The sequence below is a fragment of the Myotis lucifugus genome, unplaced genomic scaffold (genome assembly GCF_000147115.1).
Source record: "Myotis lucifugus unplaced genomic scaffold, Myoluc2.0 scaffold_448, whole genome shotgun sequence".
Taxonomy (NCBI): Eukaryota; Metazoa; Chordata; class Mammalia; order Chiroptera; family Vespertilionidae; genus Myotis; species Myotis lucifugus.
In genome coordinates this window covers 735549-745965 of record NW_005871496.1, presented here as the reverse complement: position 1 = coordinate 745965, position 10417 = coordinate 735549, and the positions used below count along the sequence as shown (strand labels likewise).

At 55.7% G+C, this 10417-nt stretch overlaps 1 protein-coding gene across 1 annotated transcript in view; it reads left to right on the top strand.

The window, feature by feature from the left end:
- Positions 1-10417, top strand: part of DSCAML1 (DS cell adhesion molecule like 1) — a 95674-nt gene that overhangs the window by 57302 nt on the left and 27955 nt on the right. The window contains 6 exon segments of the mRNA XM_023744297.1: positions 151-182; positions 1537-1607; positions 5795-6035; positions 7894-8040; positions 10157-10279; positions 10282-10311. Of these exon segments, the coding sequence (XP_023600065.1) occupies positions 151-182; positions 1537-1607; positions 5795-6035; positions 7894-8040; positions 10157-10279; positions 10282-10311 (644 nt within the window).

Genomic DNA, 10417 nt, shown 5'->3' with positions numbered 1-10417 from the left:
AACACAATCACATTCATAAAGGGTGGGCATAACTAAAAAAACAACAACATATTACTAGTTTTGTGTCCCAACATTCGATATGCTCTCCAAGAGTCGAAAAAAAAAATTCCGCCTATGCTCCTTCTGCACGATCGCCCCCCCCCATCCCAGCAAAGGGCTCACCGTCAGCACCGAGGAGGCCGGTGAGCCCCTCACCCTGCCCGGTGCCCTGGCCTTGGGGTCAGGGACTCCCGGGGCCCTCACCTACCCTGTCCACGGGCAGCAGACTTGCCGTTACAAGAGGGAAGAGGGGAGGGAGATCCCAAGGTATTTGTTTACGTCCGCCCCGTTCATCTGCTTGGCCTGTTCCAGGTGGGGTGCTCCACGCTGGCTTCTGGGAGCTGTCCATGGTTCTGCCCTGTTCCCCAGCCCCAGCCTGTATGGGAAGGACAGATGTGCTAGATCTGCAAAGGGTGGGGTACTAGTGCCCTGAATTATTTTCCGTGACCTTTGTCATGGGGTTTTCCTGAAATTTTAAACAAGATCTCTGTTGCTATATATTCTCTCATAGAGATAGAGATAGAGATAGAGATAGAGATAGAGATAGAGATAGAGATGATAGAGATAGAGATAGAGATAGAGATAGAGATAGAGATAGAGATAGAGATGAGAGAGAGATACAGACAGATAGAGATAGAGATGATAGAGATAGAGATGATATAGAGAGAGACCAAAAGAGATGGAGATGATAGAGATAGAGAGAAAAATATATAGATAGATATAGATATAGATATAGATTAGACATAGATATAGATGTGTGCCGTTTTACAAATAACAGTAACGTAAGAACTAAGATAGCCAATATCATTACCAGCACGCCAGAGGTTCTCTCCATGCCCCTTCCCAGCCATAACTCCATCCCTCCTGCTGAGGTAACCAGTGTCTTAACTTCCTTGCTTTTCTTCCCTCTATTGTCACCACAATGTCTGTACACATACACTATATAGTTCAGTTTTGCCTATTTTCCAATAGCATGTGTTCATGAAGTCGTAGTCTATATATTCTTTCTGCTTCCTTGTTTTGGTAAATGTGTGTAGAGCGTCCTGTTTTTAGTACAGCCGTAGCATGCGGGCCTTCTCAGTGCTCTGCGGTATCCCACCTGAGGGCCGTATCCAGTCCGTCTGTCCATTGCCCTGCAGCTGGGCATCTGCGGTTTACAGTTGGAATGTGAGCACTTGGGTGCTTGTACACGGTTCGTGCATTTCTCTCGACGAGCAGCTGTCGGATTAGAGAGTCATCAGACGTGCATACGAGTATGAGTTCTTGCCACGACACACCCTTGCCCACACTTTGTACTATCAAACATGAAAAAGTACAGAGAATAGGAGGAAACATAAGCCCAGATGGTTTCAGGGGGCTCACAGGCAGGCCGTCTGCTCTTGTCAGTGAGCGTGTCCCTCCTGCCCAGCAGTCCTCCAGCTCAGGGGACAGGAATGGGAGCACAGGACTCTTCCTCGGGGACTTGACTCGTAACATCGCTCTTCTTCCTCCCTCCAGCCCCTGATGGACCCCCCGTGGACGTCACCTTGCAGCCAGTGACCTCACAGAGCATCCAAGTGACCTGGAAGGTAAGTGGGGTTGGAGGTATCTCCCTGGAACGCCTCCTGGCCTCCTCCCCGCAGTCCGGGAGAGAAGGCCAGCAGGCGGGCTGGTGGTGGCCTCTGACCATGCCCATACTGGCTGTCTGATTGTTTTGTTTGTTTTGTTAATCCTCACCCAAGGATATTTTTCCATTGATTTTTTTAAAAGAGAGTGGAAAGGAGAGGGAGAGACAGAGAGAGAGAAACATCGATGTGAGAGAAGATACATTGATTGGTTGCCTTCTGCATGCACCCTGAACAGGGCCGCAAACCTGCAACTGAGGTACCAGAATCCAACCTGGGACCCTTCAGTCCACAGGCCGACGCTCTGTTCACTGAGCACACCGGCCAGGGCTTACCCATGCCTGTTTACTGGTAAACCCAGGGAGACTGGAAGGAAGAGCAGAGAGGCTACAGGAGCAAGTCCCCACCAATCCCCACTTCCCTCTCCGCCCTGGCTCTCCGGTGGAGGCCTGTGCATGGCATGAAGAACTTGGCAGCGCCATGGAGGGAAGGTGGCTTTCCACCACACTGGACTGTCCTCCAAAGCCCACGTGTTGTAAAAAGTCAGGAGTGGGTTTCATTTTGTGCGAAGCTCGGGGGCAGGGCTGTGGGTGATGGCGATGGCAGGACAGAGCCTCGCCCTCTCTCGGCCCTGTGACCAGAGCTGGGCGGTAGGTTGACGCCACCCCCTGTCTTCTCACAACGAGGCCTGGGACAAGGGGCTTGGTCCTGCCAGGCCTCAGTGCCCTCCGCTGTGAACAGCATGAGAATAGCTGGCACATGGAAGAGATTCAGAAGAGCCTAGTAATGTTTTCCCTAAAAAGACTGTGTGTGTGCGTGCGGGTGTACAGGCACACACACAGAGACACACACACACACAGACACACACATAGACACTGCAACAGAGCCTGGTCCCTTCCCTCCCAAAAGAAATGACCAAGACAAAAGTGGGGGTTCCTGGAGACCAGCCCACCATGTGGTGGCTGGAGCCATGGTTCCCCTCCAGATGCAGATCGGGCTCCAGGGCTTTCCTCGGAAACTGGGGGCCGGAGTCTAATCCCCAGGTCTCCTCTGCCTCCTGGCTCTGGACCCACCTTCTGGGAGCGCCCTGAGGAAGCCGGGAGGTGGGGCAGGAATGGGCAAGTATGTAAAACACGGACACGGGACGTTTGGCTACATCGCTCTGACCTGGAGGTCGATAAAAATTTAGAATCAGATTTACTTCTCCAAAGTCCCATAATGAAAAATAAAATCGATTAGAAAGTTAGAACTTCAGAATGAGCCAGCCCATCAATAAATTTTGGGCTGACTTTTCAGGGGATTTTTTTAACACCAAGAAACAGATTACTGAAAAATAAAGATTCACTTGAAAGATAAGTCACTTCATTTTAAGACTCTTTCCATGAGATGGATCACCACTGCTTTATGATATAAATTTGCAATCAGCCCTATTGACTTCTTAATGCTTCAGAGAAATATTGTTAAGATTGATTTAAACCCTGAGTGTGCCTGTTTGGGGGATGGGGTGAGTGGGAGGAGAAAGAGAGAGAAGGAAAGAGAGGAGGGAGGCGGAGGTATGTAGCAGAGTACGCCTGGATGCCTAGCCGGGGCCTCTACCAGTCTACACTGGTGTGAGTGAAGGTTGCATGGTGCTGTGTACAGGTGTGTATTGTGAACACACCTATTTCATGAGTTCAAAACAATTATATTAAATTTAAAACTTCGTTTTGTTGAGTTAACAGTGAGCTTTAAAATGCAGTTCATTTAAAACATTCATTGAATTAAGAAAACCATGAGGCTGTTTCACTAACTGGTTTTACTACATTGTTTTGAGCTCACTGCTTTTCGCACAATAGAAAGCTGGGCTTCTAACGTGACCTCATTGTCTTCAAAACTCTGATTCAAGCTGTTTCTATACGCACCAGGGAGGGTGCTGCTGAGGGGAAAGAAGACATTCCTGGGGCTGGCAATCTGAACCTGTGCAGTAAACTAGTGCACATTCTCAATAGCCTGTAATTAAGTCACTGCCCCTTTCTCCACAATCTGGTCTTGCAAGACCGTTTACCTAAGTCCTCCTCCCATTTACAGAGGCCCGAAACCATGAACAACACACGCCCCCGAGGGGGTTATCAGCGCTGGCACCAGGCCAGGCCTTTAGGTGTGGTCTCACAGCTCCCATCCCAACACATGGGGCTTTTTGCAAAGCCTGTGAAAGGTCCGGAAGTCTCATCCATATTTGGGGGACAAAGAAACCAAAGGGTATAAAGGGAGAGCTTCCTCCATATTGGGGGGCTCAGGATTTGGAGAGAAACAGTCTCCCCTGAGTCACCGTACTGGTACATGCGAAACATCTGAGAATAAATGGGTTTTTCCTGTCTGTCCAAGTACTCATTCCTCTGTGTTCTCCGGTCGCCTGGTAAATTCTGTAACTGCCCCTCAGCTGGTAGAGGGCGGGTCCTCTCCTTTCCATCAGATTCTCTGTGGGTCTAAATGCATCTGGCCGGCGACAGGTGTATAGCAGGGTCTGGATGTGTGTGTTCATGGTTCTGGGTGTGAGGAGATATACTGGGACCGTGTGTGTGTGTGTGTGTGTGTGTGTGTGTGTGTGTGTGTGTGTGTGTCAGGGTTCAAGCTTGGGGTGAGAATACGTTTTCCACTCCCCAGACTGATGCCAGTGGAGTTTTCTCCATTTTGCTGGGATCAGGCCTTTGCTCCTGCCCACCAGCCAGCACTCTAAGACCCTCCTCCCCCCGCATGGCCTAGCCTATCCCTGTCCCTCCATCTGTAGCTGGCCCTTGGCCAGGAGGTCCAGGGAAACTGCTGCTCCAAGAGGGGCTGGACTCACGTGAAAGTCAGGACTTCTTTCGCTTGTATAATATGTAAACCATTTTATATACATACAACTTCCCCTGTTAACCATGTTTGTGTGTGTAGCTCAGCAGCACTAAGTATGTTCACAGTGCTGTGCAGCCAACACCACTGTTCATGTGCAGAATTTTCCATCTTCCAAGCAAGACTCCGTGCCCATAACAGTACCTCCCTGCCCACCCACCCCCGCTCCTCACAGCCTCTATTCCACTTCCTGTCTGTGAACTGTCTAGTCTCAGGACCTCGTAGAACTACTTTCACACAAGATTTGTCCTTTGTGTTTGGCTCAGCTCACCAAGCATAATATTTTCAAGATCCACCCATGTTGCAGCCTGTATCAGAAGCCCTTCCCTTCCAGGCTAATATTCCATTGTGTGGATACACCATTACTTACCCGTTCCCCGTCGGTGGACGCGCGGGCTGCTTCCAGCGTTTGGCTGTTGAGAATGCTGTTGCTATGAGCATGGGTGCACAGACATCTGTTTGAGTCCTGGCGTTCAATCCTTTGGGTACCTACCCGACATGGAATTGCCGGATTGATGGCAATTCTAAGTTTAACTGTTTGAGGAAACACCAAGCTGTTTCCCATGGAGGCTGCACCGTTTCACATTCCCATCACAGTGCACAGGGGCTCTCACTCCTCTACGTCCTCACTAACAATTGTTACTTGCCAGTGTTTTAGAACAGCCAGCTGCTGGGTGTGCAGTGGAATCTTCAGACTCTGTTTTATTCAGACTCATTGCTCACCTCCTTCTCCATCCGGTTCCTTTTTGTCTGCTGTTCCCTTTCTCCCAGGCCCCTGAGCTCATGCCAAACGATGTCCTTATTCATTCATTCATTCATTCACTCATTCACCATTCATCCATCATTCATTCATTCATTCACTCATTCACCATTCATCCATCATTCATTCATTCAACAAATGTGTGTGGAGGGCCTAGTGCAGGCCAGGCACCATGCTAGATGCTGAGAACAGCAGGAGACAAAACAGACGACATCCCCATCCCCCTGGCGCTTGCATTCTAATGTGGACACAGAGCCAAGCCATCAGCACACTGTATAAAAGGTCAGGTGGTGCCAGTGCTGGCGTGAGGCAGGCACGGGGGAGAGGAGGCGGGTCCAAGAGGTAATGGGGTCAGAGCACATGGGGTTGTGTAGCCCTTGCAAGGACTTCGGCTTTCACTCTGAGTGACATGGGTCCGTGGAAGGGTTGGGAGCAGAGGAGTGACATGGTCTGGCTTTGGCTTTAAGAGTGTCGTCTCAGAGTGTCACTGTGTCTCTGTCTCCCCACCCTGTGCTCACAGGCGCCCAAGAAGGAGCTACAGAATGGCGTGATCCGGGGCTACCAGATCGGCTACAGGGAGAACAGCCCTGGCAGCAACGGGCAGTACAGCATCGTGGAGATGAAGGCCACCGGGGACAGCGAGGTCTACACCCTGGACAACCTCAAGAAGTTCGCGCAGTACGGGGTGGTGGTCCAGGCCTTCAACAGGGCCGGCACGGGGCCCTCGTCCAGCGAGATCAACGCCACCACCCTGGAGGACGGTGAGGGCACCGGCGGACCTAGAGGGTGCAGGTCCCGGCCACAGGCAGAGCCAGGGCTACCGGACAGGGCGCGGGCCCTCCCCCCACTGCTGGCCCCATCATGGTCTTGTGGTCCACACAGGCTCCCCGGATCCTCCATCTCCCCGTGCCCATCGGCTCCTTGAGAGCTGATTGGTCTGCTGAGCACCCAGGCTTCTCAGTCCATTGGCGCGCTCTGCATCCCTTGTGATATCAGCTCGGCCCGCTAGTCCTGTGGCCTGTCTGAGCTCCTTCCTGCACACTGTCCCTCCATGCTCCTCCTTCACCTTCTCTTCCTCCCTCGTCGGGCCCTCCCCCATCTCTCTCCCTGAACTCTTTCCTCCGCACCCGCTGGTCACCCTCTTGCTCCGGAGCAAAGCCGGATGCAGGACCAACTGATGTGGAGGCAGGATGCGTGTCGGAGCCCACACCAGCCTGCCGACCAGACACTAAGCTCCCGTCCACCCAGGCCCATGCAGGAATCAGCCAGGCCAGGCGCACCTGCGGCTTCACGGGGCACCGCCTCCCTTGCTTTGGGGAGTCGGGGGCCTGGGCTTCCCAACAGGGAGAGATCAGACTGGGCTGTGGAGTCGTTTTCCAAACAAAGGAGGAGAGGGAAGAAAGTTCCGGCAGCATTTGCTCAGCAGTTTTTCATACTTAATTAAGGCCCTCGTTAGCCTGTCAGATCCCGATCGTTCTGGCACTATTAGCGCTCCTCCTGGGGTATTCAAGGGGCCCCCTGCTCCAGCAATAGTGTCTTTCCCATAATTATATTACCCTTCATTTTGTTCAAACGGGCGATCTGTATTAGTTTTATTACACTGGGTCCCTAATTACATGGTGCTTATATTTTTACACCTAAGTAATATGAAACAATAATCATTCTCAAAGAGGGTCGTTAGGATGATGTATTATCATTTAAATGCTCATAAAAATTAGAGTTGCCTCTTGTGGGGCAACGGGATCTAATTACCTTCCATCAGCCTGCGCCTCCTCCCTCCCACGGACAGCCAAGCGGCGTGGCCCTCCCTTTGCCCTCCGGGCTCTGGGAGGCCAGCAGGGAGTGCCACCACGGTCTCGTCGCCAAGGTGGCGCCTGGGCCTGGGGCCCCACGCTCTGTCATCCCAGAGGGCGAGCGGCACAGGGCAACGCAGGAGTGGATCTCAGGTTCGCTCGCAGGCAGCTCTCACGGGAGAGGGTCGAAGGCCCTGCAGAGGCCCCACCTGCGTTGGCCTCAGAGAGAGTTTTTCCCTCGTCATCCAAGGCGCGTGGGTGTGTTCGTGTGCAGGGCCAGGGACAGAGGCGCAATGGTCCGGGGGTCCCAGCGGCATCTATAGAAACTCGTTTCCCTCTCACCAGGACTAGTTGAATCCTCCTTCCTTCAGCTTAGCAGGAGGACACAGGTCTCTAGGCCAGGCCTTCGCTCAGGCCCTGGCCAGGTGACACTGACGAGCTGGCAGCCATGAGGCAAGGCATCAATTGCAGACCCTCCAGGGCCAGCGCGGAGCCTCGGCTGCCCGTCAGCAGAGGTGGACTCCCTGGGCTGCGGTGCCCACTGCTGAGTCCGGGGGCTCATGCCAGAGTTCCTCGCCTTCTTTCCCTGGCATTTACCCAGAACCAGGGACATGGCCCCCAAAGAGCAAGGATCCGGGTGCATAAAGACCTCTATTTACCCAAGTCTCCAGGGAAGGAGGCGTGGCTCACTTCCTGGCCCAAACTTGGTTCCGTGAGTCAAGAGGTCCCTCCCTCCCTCACCCGAAGCTCCTCGGGCTGGGCAGCCGCCCCGGGCCAGTGCTCTGCCTCCCTGACCAGCCCTCCGGTTCTCCCCTCGCCCGTGCAGTGCCCAGCCAGCCCCCCGAGAATGTCCGGGCCTTGTCCATCACTTCTGACGTGGCCGTCATCTCCTGGTCGGAGCCCCCACGAAGCACTCTCAATGGCGTCCTCAAAGGCTATCGGGTCATCTTCTGGTCACTGTACATGGACGGGGGTGAGTCTGCGGGAGCGCTGGCCGGTCTCGGGGTGAGAGGGGCGGGGTGGGCTCTGCGCTCATGCCCAGTGAGAGCTGAGCATCTTCCCCCGATGCCAAAGGGGAGTGCAGCCCCCTCTTCCCCACGATGATCCGGGGCCACAGCCAGGCACCAGGGTCACCTTTGGCAGCGGGAGGGGGGGGCGGAAGGGGGGGAAAGGCAGGTTGTGGGGAGGAGACACCAGCAGCTTGGGAATGACCGGAGGGGTGATGGGGGCATATTTGTTTTTTTATTTTCATGTGTTGGGTATGAGGCCTCTGGTCATTTGTCAGGGTCCCAGCAGGGGGGACAGTTGGGCTTCACTTTAGATGGGGCAATTGAAGAGAGTTTTAATGAAAGGCACTGCTTTCCGGAGTTGTGTTTTACGAGGGGGTGCAGGAAAGGGGGGGTACCCAAGAGTAGCACCAGCTGGAAGCCCTCCCCATCCAAGGCTGAAGGGGCAAGAGGAGGAGGCGGGTCTGAGCACCTACAGGAGCCCCTTGCCCAGGCAGTGAGCATGCGTGTGCCCAGGAGCTGGGCGGCACCTGGACAAGGTTAGCCAAGAGCCCATGTGAGCCGGGGCAGGACAACCAAGACAGTGTCCCAGCCTTGGGGTGCCTTCCTGCCCCTGGACGCACTGGGTCCACACGGGCTTGTGTGGCCCCACAAACACAAGGGGGGCACAGACTGGCGGTGAGCAGGAAGTCTGCATCGTGCCCCAGAGCACCAGCGTCCCTGACTCTGGGGACGCTCTGCGGGCTCACAGAGGGCTGCAGTGAGTTTGCTCCCCAAATGCTGACCCTTCTGCCACCGGCCCTGGTGCCTCATTCCTTCCCGGAGGCCCTGGGCCTCCCTCACGGCCAGTCTCCGGGTAGCTCCCTCCCCTTCCCCACCTGGATTCTGCTCCAACAGACAGACACGCTGCCAATAGGAAGGTCTGTCCCCCCACCCCCCACTCCCTCCGCTGTCTCCTCCCAAACTCAGAGGCCTGGAGCTCAGGGTTCGCTCCCAAGGTGTCCCCACTTCTTACGCTGAGGCAGCCTCACGGCTGTGCCTGTGCCGAGTCAGGGAGCGGGCCGTCCCTCACTTTCCAGAACCTGCTTCTCTAGTCCGAGCCTGCAGGCTTCCCCAGCTCAGCCCTCAGGTGAGGGGCCACGGACTCTCTAATCCCCAAGGCCACCTGGGGCGAGGGCTGCACTGCCCGCTTCCTGGTCTTCCTCTGGCTCCATCCTGGAAGGCCTGCCCTGGAGTCTGACCGCCGGAGAAAGGAGGGTCCAGCTGCCCAGGCCTCCCAGGTTCCCCTGAACGGACCTGAGTCCTTTCGGGCTGGGCATCCTCGCCCTCTGGACCCTGGCAGCGGCTGGGGATGGTTTGCAGGTTTCGACACAGCCTGTCCTCGGCCAGTGTCTGGGCCTGTCTTTCTACAAGCCCAGGGGACCCAGTGGGGCTGTCAGCTCCGGAGCCTGGCTCTTTCCCTCCTTCTGAGACCCTGGCCCTCCCCGGGGACCCTGGCCCTGAGCTCTCTTCAGAGGTCCCAGGGTTCCCTGCTGAGCAGGGGAGGAAGGCCCGGCCTGGCTCACTGTTGAGAGTCAGGGGGCTGGCCCAGGAGCAGTCCATCCAGCTGCAGCCTGTCACCAGTCACCCCAAGTGGCCACACTGCCTGGGGACATCTGAGAGCCCCGCAGGCAGGCACGGGCAGCAGGGAGGAACGGCTGCGGACTGCCCGCCTGGCCTAGGCTGCCCTCCAGCCCCGAGCCGCCCCGGTCGGTCCTTCACCCAGAGAGGAGAGGATTGGACAGCCCGGGAAACGGGAAACGTCACTTGCAAGACGGGGAGATGGGAGTGCTGTAAAGGGAGAGCACTGAGTTGGATTCGGTGCAAGGTCGGCTGGGCTGAGACCAGGCCAGCATCTGCCCTTCCCCCTGGTGGGGCCTGGAAAGTGCCTCAGACCTGGCCCTGTGGGCCTTGAGGTAGAGGGCCCCCCCCAGAGGCCACCCCCTGCAGTGGAAGCCGGAGCCCCGTGAAGCTGGCGGAGGGTGGCAGCGGGGCCCTGGCGGCCGGCTGAGCCGCATGCAGAGGCCCTTTCTCGCTCGGCAGAGTGGGGCGAGATGCAGAACATCACGACCACGCGGGAGCGCGTGGAGCTGCGGGGCCTGGAGAAGTTCACCAACTACAGCGTGCAGGTGCTGGCCTTCACGCAGGCGGGCGACGGCGTGCGCAGCGCGTTCTGCACATCCAGACCAAGGAGGACGGTGAGTGTCTCGTTGCCCAGGCAGGCTCCCGGGCGGCTGCTGAGAGCACTCTGAGCCGTCCTGCTGCCACCCAATTGCTGGCACTCACCCCATTGCCTGCACCACT